Raw genomic sequence first — 15,271 nt, 5'->3', positions numbered from 1 at the left:
AGCATTTGTTTTAGAGGGGAAGCACAGGCACTTTACTGCTGGCAAAGTGCACAGAGTCCTAAAGCCAGCAAAATAAGGTACATGAAAAAGGCAAAAAATCTAGAATGACCATACAGTAAAGTGCAAATTTGCCACCCCCTAAGGGAGCATCCACTGAGAATGATTAGATGTGGGCAACCTAGCAAATAAGCTGGTCTCTCGAGGTTCTCAGCATATTAGGAACTTGAAGAGCTTCAAATTAATGTAGTTGAAAAAGGTATCTGATGCTGTTAAGAGTGTCACTTCAGCCAAACCTCTGGTTTTATCTCAATCCCATTACCCCCTTTTACCCGGTATGTATAGTAGCAGTTCATTCTCAGGGCGAGATCTTGGTAGAATAAGGACATATGACCACCCTCTTAGCTCCTCTTAGCACTTGGGTGGATCCAATGAAGACATTTGTTTTTAGAGTGGTGGGACGATTCTCTGAAATATTCAGTTCCTCGGTGCATCTTTTCGTCTGTGACAAATGAGACATTGCTTTCCTCCCAGTCTGGAACGTTTCCTTTTCCGTTATCACTATAGTACGAGTTTCCTTACAACACTGATGGTGCTGAGCACTTCTCCTGTTACTTTATAGCCTCACCTATGTTGCCTCGCGTACATCTGTCTGTTCTACTTATTAAAATGTTTGTCCTGGTTGGCTGTTCGGTTTTACATGAGGAATGATCATTTCGGTTCTTCATGCCTGTCACCAGTTTCGTTCTATTTGGGCAATTAATGACCTGCAAGAAAGATCCATTACAAAGCAGCCTCCTCAGTTGCCGTCCTGAGCCTTGGGACTTCTCCCACTCTTTGGACAGAAGTCAAGGAAGGTAGTATGTAGACAGTGTGGATTCCCTGCGCTCAACAGTGGGTCTTTGGCAAGTCACTGTAATTCACATCTTGTGGTTGAATCAATAGTGCTTCAGACTGTTGACTTCCTCTGGAGAGTTGCTGTGTAAGTAATGAAGCGTTTTACAGGTCCCAGTGCTTTACTACTCAAAAAAGAAAATACAGGTGCACAATGGTGCTGGGCAGCTCAGTGCGACGGCTGAGAGTTAAACGATAACATACATCCAGGCCTGGGCAGACATGAGCGTCAGTCTCTGCTCTGATTCAGACTCTACAGTTAGCAAACAATTGCAGGAATGTACCCCAAAAATGATGGGCCTGCGAAAAATGCCACATTTAGGGGCTCTGGTAAGAAGAGGTGGAACAAAATGGGGAAAGGGCAGCAAATGTAAAGGAGCCAGCTTGTATAGTTTGAAAGTTAGCGGGTTTAGAGGGAAATTGGTAAATTAAATAAAGTAGCTGGAACCAAATGAGGTATGGTTTATAGACTGAGAACAGGGGAGAGAGTAGTTCACCATTGAGCACTTCAGCAGATACACAGTGCAGACGATGGTGGCCCATTAGACATCGCGGTGCACAGTCAACTGTGCACTGTAACCAATGCCCAGAGAATTACAGATGTGTTAATAAACTGAATGGTTGTCTCTCAAACACAGTTGAGAGACCAGTAGGAGGAAGGCTTGGCCTAGTCCTCATTGTCTGAGATTGTGATGGAGGTGCAAAATGCTAGATCGGACTGAAGGTTCTTCTGTTCCCACATGAAGATGTAAAGCACATATTCCGACACGGTAGGATATTGAGTGGATCAAGGAGAGCTGCATCCATTCCAGATTTTCACAAGAATATTGATCTATGAAAATTAGTTTAATTGAGGTTCATTGTTTTAAATGTTTATTTTGTGGATATCCTGAAAATTTGTCATGGATCCTGCTCTCGCTAGTGTAGAGGCAAATGTGAGGTTGTGGCTCTGTTTACAGGGGACACATAGCATCAAATAAGGTTTTACGGTTTTGTGTCAGAATATTGAATATTAGAGCATAGATGCAATGGACTCATGCCTTAAATCAGTGGTTCCCAACCTTTTGACTTCTGTGGACCCCCATTTTAACTTGATTGGAACCGAGGACCCCCATTTTATCTTTATTGGAACCGAGGACCCCCACAGAATCATTTTTGGAATCCGGGGACCCCCCCCCACTGAGCCATTATTGAAAGCTGAGGACCTAACCTGTTAATATTTTTTAAATTTTTAAGCAGTCACGGACCCCCTGAGAAGGCTTCGCGGACCCCCAGGGTTCCCCGGACCACAGGTTGGGAACCACTGCCTTAGATAGTGTAGTAATAGTTGTGTTGCTCTGAGTTTACATACATGCCCATTCATATACATTGCATGCATGAGAGCGCCTCTGCTAATACAGGGATTTTTCATGAGCATTTTGCATGCAGGATGCTGAGATGGCCCTCCATCACTGAAGGCAAGTCCACTGCCACCCTCTAAATAATTGTCGCACAACAACATGATGCAAGTATGGACTGAGCTAATGTTGTTCATGTGAAGATGTGTTGTCGTACTCCAAAGACGTGAATCATTTCCCTGTGCTTCCTTCCTGCTTTCTCAGCTGCCAGAGCCTTAGCCCGGCGCCCTATGCCAGGTTTGCCTTGGCACTTGTCAGGGATGAGGCAACATTTTCTAGCCCCCAAACGCTACATCAGCAGACACACTTTCTGGTCCAGCAGCTCATCGAGCTAGGTTCCCATAGAGCCAGCCAAGTGTATCACACCCAGAAAAAAAGCCACACGAAACCAGAAGGAGCTGCACTAGAAATTTCCTGGCATAAAGTACATTGCTGAAATTGTGTCTACTTCATCACCTGCCCTTTGCAGCCTGTTGCCTCTCGCATCAGGAGCCAGCGGTAGGACCAGAAAGGCAGTGCATGTATTTTACTCAGCTAAACATTATACAGACTCTGACAACACAAACCATAATACACAGATTTAAAAAGAGCTAAGCGTGCGGTACCCAACAAAAGCTCCTGTAGTGCCCAGACGGTGCCATGACAGCGCTGTGGCTGCAGAGCACGGTGGGCTGTGATGCTGTGCCTCATCTGCCAGGTAGGAGGCTGGGCTTCTTGTGGTTTTCAAGCTGTGCAGCAAGGCAGTTGCTAGTGTTTATTTGAGGCTGTGGTTGCAGGTGGCGGGCACCACCAGCCAGTTTGGGGACTTGACTTACTTTCCATCATCGGAACTTGATCCAGGGAGTAAAAGAGAAAGGGTAAAATAATGGGGAAGATAAAGGTAGGAAAACCGCAAAGGGAGGAAACAGGGATAAAAAAAACCTGCAAGAGTGAGATAGAGACAGGAAGGTAGCGAATGAGAAGAAATAGACCTAGGGTGGGATCATACAAGGCAGCCCTGGTATTTGGCAGCTTCTGCAGCACTGGCAATGGGATCCAAACAAAATCCTTGGGCCTTTACATACTTATATATTTTTCTTCAAATTAAGCGTATTTCTTGCACCTGTCGTTTGTGATCCCTGTGACTGCTAGCTGCCGCTTGCGAGCTATCGCCATGAAAACCTCCACAGTGGCCCTGGTCTTGTGACTTGCACCAACCCGCGCAGGGATGTGGCATGCATGTTGTGTCGGTAGGTAGTTGTTGTCGACATTTGTTTCAATGCCTTCTGATTTCTTGGTGGTACTCTCACTGTGGTGTTAGCTGTATGTGTGCGGCCTAGTTCATGCAATTTTTTTTAAAAGTAATTGAATTCAGAAACCGCTAGTCCCATCTGTCTTGCGCGTTTGACGCATGTTCATGACACATGGGCTCTACGTGGACCGAGCTTTAACCTTGCTTTTTCAGCGCTGTGCTTCCTACATTGTAATGGTGTGCCGCCTGCAGTTTGGCCCATTTTGACCACACTTAATGCCAGGGGTGAGTGTAAATTGCGTAATTAGCTGTAACGTGGTTATATGGAATTACAGCAAAATTACGCAGGATTAGGCGGAATTACACGAGGAGCGTAACCCTGCATTTAGCGTTATTTTCTTAGTGCAAAATGCATCCTTTCATTCAAAATGGACCATTGGATACATTCAGCGCTAAGAAAAAAAGCAGTAAGCGCGATAGAACACTAATAGCAGAAGGCGCTACACTCTGTTCCTGTGCTCTTGCAGTAGGCAGTTTTGCCCCAAATTACTCTGAATTAAGCAAGCCGACGTAATTTTCTGTAATTTCACGTCACACGAAATTACTGGACACAATGGCTTTCCTTACATTTCTGCCTGAATTGTTGAACTCTGGCGCTAGAAAGTTTGTCTTTGACTCGTCTTGAGCACAGTCCCACCACAAGGACAGCCGGGCTCTTTACATGGTCAACCCACACTTAAAAGTGTCACTTCAGTACAGTTACACCACTTACCACCAGATGGCTGCGAGTAAACAGCGTGCACGTAGGATTTACACCAGTGTGCTGACAACCCTTCCCCTTGCTGTGGAGTGTCATGTCCAGTAGGGACCAGGGCTTTGTATAGAGTTTGTGCATGCATTCCTTGGACCATAAAAATGTTATCCACTTCAAAAACACACCACTAAGTCCTAAAAAATACCTATTGCAACTATTTCAAACACCTCTTAAACTTAAGAAACTCACCGCACCTATTTTAATGAAACCCACTGACATTCCATCCATCAAGCTTACACAAAACCAGTCACTCATCTCTAAACCTCTAAAACTACCTCTGTGCGTGTGTGTGTGTGGTGAAAAAACAGGTTAAAGAGACTTTATCTTTGGGAATTATAATAGCCTGCTTTAAAATAAAAATAAAATAAAAACCTTAGAACTTCACTGAAAAAACAAAGGTTAAAGGGACATTATAGATATGTGAAAATGATAGTTAAAACATACTTTTTTAAATGAACAAAACCACTGAAATTCACGAGTTGTAATTATCTGAAGTAACTATAATTCATGCCCTAAAGTAACTAAAACTCCCACCACACGATGCAGTGTTGTCAACTATGATGTAATTTCTGATGTTGCAGTGGTGTTATCAATGATGTCGTAGAACGTCATGAGTGATATAATATGTGAGGTAATTAGCTGTGCATGGCAAGTGCGCAAGTTATAGTTACTTTAGGGCACAGAATATAGTTATTTGAGATAACTACAACTGGTGCCTCTGCGTATTTGTTTTTTTGAGAATGTTGTGGTGATGCTGGTATTTTCTTTATAAGCGCTGTTGGTTAGAGCTCTTGCACATCTCAATCCATCATAAGTGTAAGAGCATCTCTTTTATGGTGAGAATGTAAAGAAAATGTTTGTGATTGGAGGCGATGTAAGGTAGTGTCCATTCATTCAACCACTTGGCAGGACGTTACTTTTCATTGTATTGTCAACGTCAAGTTTCAGTGCCCGGGCCTGTTTTGGACCTGAAATGTCTTTGGAAGGCTGGTGCTCCTGTCCTGAAGACAGTTTTCTGTTTTTCAGCTGCCTTTGAGATGAATGAAAGTTCTCGCTGGACAGAAGAGGAGATGGACACCGCGAAGAAAGGTGAGACAGCCTTTTTTGTTATTGTCTTCTGCGCTGCTGTTAAATGCGAGGCCATTCTGTCACTTTCAATAAAGGATGCTCATTCTCTTCCGTATGTGGATCGCAGGACTAGAAAAGCCTGTGGGTGAACTCAAGGACTTGTTAGATTGTGCGAAAGGGCGCTCTACGAAGGGTACTTTACTTAAACTGACTGGTGGCGAAAAAAAATACCCTCTGCACGCAAGCCCCAGGAATTATTTAGGTTTGAGCATATTCCTTAACCTTTTAAAGGTTGCTCCATGGTATATCTGATTTGCATTTGTTGAAATAACGTTTTGGAGGTCGCTTGCAATCTAGACTAGTTTTGCAGGAAGAGTTAAAGGTTGGTCCAGGTGTCTATTCGATGATGCTTAGCGCTGAGGTGGCAGTGACGATGAAGCTAATGTTGAAAAGTTGTCTGTCTTTTATGTAGCTTGATGGAGGCAGGAAGTCCTCTTTGTGTACCTTGTACTAAAATATATTCGTGTTCTAGGGTCTTGCTGTGTCTAGTTGGTCGGATTTACCTATACATTTGTTGTCTTTTACGCAGGCAGTCTCAGCAAAAAGGTTTATGCCACACAAGTGAAAATAAATGTGCTGTAATAAAAATGTTTATTACTAACGAGTGTACTACTAACTTCACATTCCCCAATTTAATTCCACAGTGCAGAGGCCACGATCAGTGCGTTTCTCACAGAACAGCCTAATCTGAGAAAATACTGCTTACTGCCTCACGGTTACACTTACAAATACTTGAAAGATGGGGAAAAAAACCTCTAATATTCCTAACTCCTATTCGATAAAATGATCTCACTGCGCTGATTAAGCCCCCGGTGTTCTTGTTACATACCTTTATTCACAACACTGCACATTTAACACAGCCTGGAGTAAACCACGTGTGTATGTCCGCAGAGAATAGCGTCGTTTGTTACTAATGTTGAACAAAGGGCGTCCCGGCCTACTGGGCGCTCCATCCTAAACAAGACTGACAATTAACGTATTGCCCGTCTGCATGAGTGCGTGACTGTACATGGTCTAGGCGCTATGCGGGTTTGCATTCACGATTCTGTTCAGATAACAAAGTCTCAGAAGTCACGAAATTGAATCTCAGAGATAAGACATCCCCATCACTACCCCTGCCCCCCCCACCCTTTCCCAAGTCCCCCCTCCACCCACCCAGGCACCCCTCCACCTCCCTAACAGTGGAGCTGTGTATATAACAGCCTCTCCCGTTGCACTCTCTCTGCATGAGCGGGAAACAAAGTCGGTTTCGGTACTTTCACTAGGGAGTTTCAGGACTTCAGTCCATCTGTGATTTAATTACAGTGGGTTTCAAATAATCAAGATTGCTGTGGCATCCCGACATTTTACAGAGCTCTACTGCCATCTTCTGTTCTCAATTATATGGCATGTCCATTGGCTTGAGGCAAGGATGTCCTTTCTTATGAATAAATCAACTTGAGTGTCAGAGTTTGACTGTTCTTCAGAAATGAGACATACCAGGGGGAGCAGAGTGTCCCTGGCAGATCTGGTGATGCTCCACTGTTGGGTCCTCTGGAGGTTTGAATGTGAATTCCAGTTTTTTTACAACTATTCATTCCAGGTTCTAGCCTTTGCTAAGCACTGAATGTTTTGTCAGATTTGGGTATTAAGCAGCAGAGCAATGAGGTAATTTCCCTAGATGGAACTATGTGATCAGTTTAGGGGGGAGAGAGATCCAGGTTCTGAGAACGGGTCATTTACATCCAAAATCGTAGTTGCTACACCACTTCTAGGCACAACGGCCCCCCCTCGAACACAAACTTTTTTTCTAGTGAGAGCCCCGTTATGACTTCTTGTTGCATAATTTCGTTGCTGTCGCCTTTCAGCTCTTGTATTATTGCAGACTATCTTGGGAAGATGTGCCTAGACCGGAGGTCTTCAAAATCTGTTGCTCTGAGCCCCACTACCCAAAATGTTTTGAATGCCCCCGCCGCCCCTCCCACCTCCAAAACATTATGGAAGGACTTGGGGAGCCCGAGGGGCAGGGCCGAGCGCTGGGGCTTAGATTATTTCATGTGGCCTTTTTCATTAGCTGGTAATCCACACTAAATGTGAGACTTTTAAAAGAGCAAATACACAAAAACTGAAATAGACAAAAAATACACTACTCCAGTCTTGTGAGCCCCTCACACGCCTGAGCCTCAATGCAACTGCACCTCCTGCATTAACGATTGATGTGGCCCTGGGTAGCCGGCTGTCCCCTCTGCCACACTTACCCCTTCCCCACCACGCCTGTCCATCACTCCAAACTCGAAACTGACTCTGTCTCCTTCAGAAATAAGGAGCTTCCACGTGTTGCCCACCTTTGTGCGGCATGGGTGCCCTCGGCACTGATCCTCTCCCATAAAGCACGACAGTCATACTTGTGATGCAATGGGCTCTTCACACTCCTGGACCCCAGTGCCACTGCACCTGCCTTACCAATGAGAGTTGCTGCCCTGTGAAGCGGGCGGTCTCCTCTGCCTCTTCTTAAGCCCGCATTCTCCCTTCTGCCACCTCTGAGGCCTGAGACAAGGGGTCTCCTCTGCTTCAGTTTCCCCCTCTTTTGGGCCATTGGTACGATGCCCAAGGCGGCAATGGCACAAGGGTGCCCTGAGCCCTAACACAAACAGGTAATGATACTACAACATCCATAATAGGGGCTTAGTTGGGCCCCCACTCCCCTGCACCCCAAAGCCGCTGCCCCTGCGGCACTAATGATACCTACTCATCTGCCCACTCCACTGGGTCATCACTCCTATGCCTGAGGCTCAAGCAGACTGTCCGCCCCTGGGTGTAAAAAAGGGGGAAATGCCCACATCTCTCCCCTTTGTTGCTTGGGACCAGTTCCCTGGGCAGCAAGGGTGATCGGAGCCCAAATTCTAACAAGGAAAAGGGCTCCCCACCTCCTTTGTGCTAGTAACACATCCATAATTTGAATGAAGTGCCCCCCGCACCATTGCCTTGGTGCCAGTGCACCTGCTGCACTCAAAGTAGTGATGGCCCTTTGAAAAAAAAATCAGGCCGCATTTCTCGACACCTTCTTTAGGGCTTTTCTCTGAGGAAATGTGTAAGCTGACTCTGTCCCCTTGTAAATCAAAAGGTTAGGCCCCAGGTAGCACCCCCTTCTCTGGGCCATCCCTTCAACACTGCCCATGGCTCCTTTCTGCTTTCTCCTGGGTCATTACTCTGAGGCCTCAGGGTTCTAGAAGTGGGGGAGGGGGGTCTGACTATGACCCTTTAGGCCTCCTCCCTCTGTCCCCTTGACTTACTTGAAAGGACCTCTGCATGTCAACAGAATCGAAGTTGGCCTGGTGTATGGAGACCAAGGTGCCCATGTGTTTTAATGTTACAAACACAGTTCCTATTGTTTTTGTTAAAAACAACCCTATCTGACTGGATAATGGAGATCTGGAGGTACCTCTGTGTGAGAGTGAAAGGCGGGGGGGAGGGGGTCTGAAAGTGCTTTAATTTATGGAGTCACTTGAAGCATAGTGACGGCTAAGATGAATTCGTTTTTGAGAGGTACTATAAGGATGCTGAGTTTTGGAAAGTGTCTCACTATAAATAAACAAGTCTTTTCGCACTGCACGCAAACAGGATTCAATTTTGTGACCCTCTGGTCTTACTTACAGACATCTGCAGTTCTCACACAAACCCACTTACGTTTCATAATCTAAACAAGTGTATTTTCCACAATTAGTTAAATTTGCTTTTATTTTTCATTCAAGTTGTGTGAATTATTTTATATACAATTGTGCTGAAGGTCCAAAAAAACAAAGCACTTACATTTCATTGTATTTAGCTGTGTCTTTGACTCCCTCCACCTAAGGGCTCAGAATCACAGACCCATACTTTTTTTTTTATATATATCAAAAACGTGTGTTGTGTTTTTTAAAGTTATAACAAGACACATTGAGCTCCATCAACAAGTCACATTCAAAATTGGGCCTGCACACGACCATGCAGTATAATTAGTAACAGATCTTACAGCAAAACTCTGAGTTCTCCATATCAGTCTACTCATAACATGTCCATCCCCATGTTTCCATTCCATTTACCCCATAATTTGTCAAGTTTGGCTGAGCAACAGTTGCCAACAGTTTTATGCACTTCAACCACTTCATTTAAAGGATGAAGCCCTGGAAACATGAAAAATAAACAAAGTGACACTTCCAAGCCATTCTCATTAACAAGTACTTGCTGAGGCATTTTCGAACCTCTGGGAAAGTAGCCAGGACTCCCAGAGGGATGCGTTGCCCTAGTTTGAAGACCTCTGGTCTAGGGTGAGGTGCAGTTTAAAACCTTCTTAGCAGTAGGTGGCGCTGTTGATTGTTTTGATTTCCTTCTGAAGACAGTGATTGGAGATTAGTTCTTGGGCCAGAAGAAAGTTCGTTCTCCACTTTGGACTCTGGCGCAGTGGAGTGATAGCTGCCTGGCAAGCTTCTCTCAGATCCTGGAATCGGTAGAAGTTCCATATGGCCTGGTTGGCTGGTAGAGGATAGCCGAATCTGCTTGTAGAGTCGTTCATCGCCAGACATGACTTTATGTCTAATTGTCAGAATTATAAATCTCCTCCTGCATTTCACTGGGTACCACATGCGCTTTAAAAGGTATTGAGTCCAGCATAGTCACAGAAGGTCTAGATCCATTACGGATTTTAAGGGTAACTAATGACTATGTAAATTATTTTTGATTAAATTAATTTATGTAAATTTAGTTTTTGGACATCCTGCAAATCTGTCCGGCACCCTGCAATCTGAGACCTTTGTTGCACACCCCTGTATTGCTTTAACCTTGACAAATTTACCAGTTTTTGCAATAGTTTTAGCCTATCTGTTCTGCTGTTTTAGAAGATGCAGTTTTCCTTGGTCTGTTGGGAAGTTCATAGAGATGTTCAGCTTTGCCTCTCGTAGCCTAGAGTGGCTATGTGAAATAAACATTGGTTTTCTGCAAGGCCGGATAGTGAAAAACATTACATTCAGGTACATTTTATGACATATTTGTATTTCTGTTTACTTGATGCCTGAATAGGCAAAGCCAATTATCTTGTAGTAAAAAAAAAAACAATTTTACAAAGGAACTATTTTAGGTCATTTTGAAACCTTTCCTTTGACTGAAAGGTGTGACTCAGAAGCAATCCAGATTAATGTCATAAACATTGAATTCAATTCTGTAAGGTGGAATTTCATTTGGACCATAATGGTGTGGTTTGGCAGAATTGTTTTCCACAGCACAATTTCTCATGTTCATTTGTGAGGAAACAGGCTTGCTGGGGGTTTCACCCTCAGTTTATCCCCCCATTTTGACTCCTAGGCACTGGTGTAATGGCTCTGAAATGCCCTGAACCCTGCCAATCAGGATTCAGTGGTTGCACTCTGACCCTTAAAAAGGTACATGATTGATTGGCTTACGCCCAAGTGGCATAGGCTTTCTAAGCCTCTGGTATGTGGTACCAGGAGTACACCGGACCTGTAGGTTATAGTGTTCCCTCGGTGATTGCAGCATTTTTTGTGCCACCCTGAGAGAGACAGGGTAATACATGGCTTTCAGGCTGCCACTGCAGACTAGAAGGGAAGTTTTTTAAACTGCTAACTGGACTTTGCCAGTTCAATCAGTGGCAAAGCCCAAACTCCTTTTCTAATGTGTACAAGTTACCCCAGCAGCAGGCCTGTTGAGTCTTAAGGCATGGTGCAACACGTTAGAAAAGTAGAACATGTCCTTAACATGTTCTAACCCAAACATTCCACAATTGTTTTTACTGGGAGAACAATTGATAACCCTATTGGCAAGTACAGAGTTACACGCTGACAACTCAGCTGTGTTAACTTCTGACTGGGACTACCGAAGTTGATACTTAAAGGTATCAAACAATTTGTTACATTGAGTCCAACTTGCTGCTCAAGTCGACATTAATATAACTTGTTGCCACATGTGACTTTTAGAAAGTTGCTACCCTGTTGCCCACGTTTTTTCCAGAGGCCACTTGCAGAGGTTAGTCATCACCTTGCTCCGGGTGATCCAACTTTCCTTGTGCAACAACCCACCCCCCACCTCTGAGAGCTTGGTTATCCAGGCCTCCACTTCCCATGGCGCATCCCCTTCTGCACCCCCCGGATAGGGAATCAAAGAGGCTGGACACACTTGGGAAGAAGATGTTTTCTTCGCCAGCCTGGCATTGCGGTCCATGAGCACATCGTGCCTTTTGGGCTGTTACTCCCTACTTTTTTGTTGTTGTCTGATCAACCTTCCTTGTTGGTGTCCTATTGTAAATCGGTTCCTCAAAGGCCTTACTCATGTGTTTCCTCTGTCTCTATTCATTATGCTCCAATGGGATTTGAATTTAGTTTTGTCATTTCTGATGTGCCCTTCTTTTGAGCCTCTCCAGAATTGTCCTCTCAGGCTTCTCACTTTAAAAACAGCCTTCCTTCTGGCTATTGCATCTGCCCGCAAGGTGAATGATCTGCAGGCGTTGTCATCTAAACCGGCCTACTTTTCCTTTCCATTTATCCTGAAAAAGTGGTGCTTGGCACTTGGGCCTCCTTTCTGCCGAAAGTGGTTATGCCCTTCCAGGTAGGTCAGTCCCTCACCTTGCCTACTTTTTATGTATCCCCACATTCTTCAAAGGAAGAAGAGAGACTCCAGCACCTGGGCCAGAAAGAGTCCTGGCGTTTTACATTGATCGTACAAAAGAGTTCCGGGTGGAATATCACCTCTTTGTTGGTTATGTGGGTGCAAAGAAAGGTTGGGCAGTGCAGAAGAGAACCATCTCCAGATGGGCCGTACTCTGCATTAAAATGTGCTACGCACTGGCTAAGAAGCAACACCCTAAGGGTTTGCATGCTTTTTCTACCAGAGCTAAAGCTGCGACCACTGTTTTAGCACGCGGAGTTCCGGTCCTTGACATTTGAGAGGCGGCAACATGGGCATCTCTGTACACTTTTACCAAACACTGCTTCCTGGACAGTCAGGTCCATAGGGACGGGCACTTTGCCCGTTCAGTCCTGCAGGACTTCCTAGTATGATCTTGGTTCACAGACCCATCCCTGGTGATGGTATTGCTTGGGTATATATTCTACGGTAAGGAATCTTCAACTAGATGTCTCTATGAGATGGACAAGTTGCTTACCTTTGGTAATGCCTTATCTGGTAGTTTCAATATCTAGTTGCAGATTCCTTGCTGACCCACCCCTTCTCTCGGCTCTGCAGACTGATTTCTAGGGACAGGGACTCCCCTTTCAGGGCACTAATTTTGAAACACCAGTGATCAGTGTTCTTCATGGGTTTACTCTTCTGGCATGGAAAGTTGTGAAAATAAACTGATGCCAGTGCACCGGAGTGGTGCCTATATGGAACCTGCAACATCCTAACCGGCGTGGACAACGTCTAGGATGAATGTGGAGCCGATCAATGCCACCTAAGCGCACTCGAGGGTACTGCTCGAGAACTGGATCCAGACTGACACCTTGGGGGAAATTCTAAGGTAAGGAATCTGCAACTAGAAATTGTCCCTACCAGATCGAAGGCAAGTAACTTGTCCTTCACGTGCTATACTCTTGTGCTACAGAACAACCAGAGAATAAACTTGCAGGCACTATTTCCAATCTCCTCTGCTGCAGTTGTGAGAAAAGTATACTTGTGCACCAAGCACATTTGTTGAACTCTTTTGTCTTAAGCAGTCTCTATTTAGGAATTCCCAGAGGGTTGCACCACCTTTATTAATGTCTTTATAAGTAGTTTGATTGCTGTTTTCAAGACTGTTTAATTTAGAGTTTTATAAAGCTCTGCATGTCATCTAACAACCACTTAAGCGTGCTGTGATTCCCTTGTAGGAAGGTTATGCAGGAGAGATAAGGGCATAGTACGAGTCCAGTAGTTTTTACCCATGCCCCTTTTTTGGTATTTCTTCACCCCTACCCTTGTGAGGTCAAAACCTTGTCACCGGAAGTTTCATAAAGTTCATGGGTTTTGATGGATACTTAGAACTGCAAATTCCACACCTTGTGAATACTCACTGGTGCCAGACTGGATCCAAAGTTTTTTCTCAGCAATTCCTTTCCCCTACCCTGATGGCTGATACTAGAGGGCAGGCTTGCCTCAAACAGTTTTGGACCACCTCCGACAGCAGCCAATTTGTTAACATCTCTGATATTCACCATCAGTTTCAGTGAAGTCCCACCTGATTCCTTCGCCCAGCCTCCCTTTTATTGGAGCCATCCTGGACATGGTGATGTTTCGAGCCTTCCCTCAGCGAGTCCACAACATTTGGCCTCTGATCCAGATGTTTTAACCTTTAACCTGTGTCTTAGTGAGAGCGGTTCTGAGGCTCTTGGCTCCTGCATCTTTTTAGTACACCACGACAGGTGGCTCATGTGGGCTCTGAAGTGGGATCGGAAGGCCTAGTGGAATCGGCACCAATTAAACTGCTCGGATTCTATTGAGGTGTTCGAGGAGATTACAACAGATCTTCAGTGGTGGCTGCTAGACTGCAATTTGACCAATGGCAGACCTCTCTTCCTCTCCCACCCAAAGCTAACGGTCTTGATGGATGCATCATTGCTGGGTTGAGGAGGCCATCTGGGGGAGATGGATATCAGAGTACTCTGGTCTCCAGAGGAAACACGCCTTCAGATTAGCTTGTTTGAGTTGTGGGTGATTCGCTTGGCTTTTCAAGCCTTCCGTCCGTCCGTCAAGGGAGAACAGATTCAGGTCTTCAATGACCGCACTTTGGCCATGTGTTACTGCAACAAGCAGGGCAGAGTGGCTTTGTGGGCTCTGTTCCAAGAAGCTCTGCACTGGTTGGATCGGCAGGGCATCTCCCTGATTGTACAACACCTGGTAGGATCTTCAAATGCCAGTGTGGACAAACGTAGCTAGTGTTGCCTAGTAGGGAGAGCTGTATCTCTTGGCAACCGTTGAAAATGTGCAGTGTCCCCACTTTTGCACATTGGAGTTCCCATGGTCGTCCTCGATTGGAGATGCCTTTTGTTTAGACTGGCGGTCGGGATGCCTGTAAGTCTTTCCACTTCTACCTTTCAGGCCCAAAGTTCTGAAGAAGATCAGGAACAACTGGACCCAAATAATTGTAAAGGCTCTGGATTAGGCCAGAAGTGTGTGATTCCCAGATTTTCTGGCCATGTACATCTGTTTCTCCACCTGAGTTTACACAACCTACACTTCCATGCTTGGAGATTGAGCGGAGGCAGTTGATGGCTTTGGTGTCCCTTCTGAACTCATAAATGTGGTTTTGGCAGCTAGGTTTCACTCTGCCAGGCATGACACTGGACCAAGTTTGTTGTCTGTTCCTGTTGGCACATTCAACCATTACATGACCAGTTATCGGATGTATTCTCTTTCTCCTTGTCTTTAGCCCAGGAAGGCCCTGCTGTGGCAACAGTCAAAGGTTATTTGTCAATTTTATCTGCTTTTCTATGCTATTCCAGTAAGCCATCTTTAAATCACCTGCTGTGATGTAGTGAACAGGCTGATCCATGTGATCCTACTAAAACCCTTCGTAATGCCCCAGTGGGGCTACAAACTGGTTCTTATAGTCTTGATGGGCACTCCAGTTGAACCCTCTGTACAGCTGCTCACTGAGTTTGTTCCCAGTGAAGAAAAGTGTTCCTCATTGCGATCAAATCAACTTGTCGCATGAGTGAGCTGGAAGTACTTTCTGTCCAGCAACTACACTACTTTCTTCATGTTGGTGCTAAGGACCATAGCAATGTTCATCCCAAAAGTTGTAACGCCTTTCCACATTGGACAGTATATTTCCCTGCCGACATTCTTCGCTCTTGTTCATCCTTTCAA

General features: G+C 45.0%; 1 protein-coding gene across 11 annotated transcripts in view; it reads left to right on the top strand.

The window, feature by feature from the left end:
• NCOR2 (nuclear receptor corepressor 2) overlaps positions 1-15,271 on the top strand; it is a 1,084,598-nt gene that overhangs the window by 729,164 nt on the left and 340,163 nt on the right. For all 11 annotated transcript variants that reach the window (XM_069215021.1, XM_069215023.1, XM_069215022.1 and 8 more), the window contains one exon: positions 5,360-5,422. In XM_069215021.1, coding sequence (XP_069071122.1) covers positions 5,360-5,422 — 63 coding nt within the window. The remainder of the gene's footprint in view (positions 1-5,359; positions 5,423-15,271) is intronic.

This window comes from Pleurodeles waltl, chromosome 11 (assembly GCF_031143425.1).
Source record: "Pleurodeles waltl isolate 20211129_DDA chromosome 11, aPleWal1.hap1.20221129, whole genome shotgun sequence".
Taxonomy (NCBI): domain Eukaryota; kingdom Metazoa; phylum Chordata; class Amphibia; order Caudata; family Salamandridae; genus Pleurodeles; species Pleurodeles waltl.
This window is presented reverse-complemented; position numbering and strand designations above follow the sequence as displayed.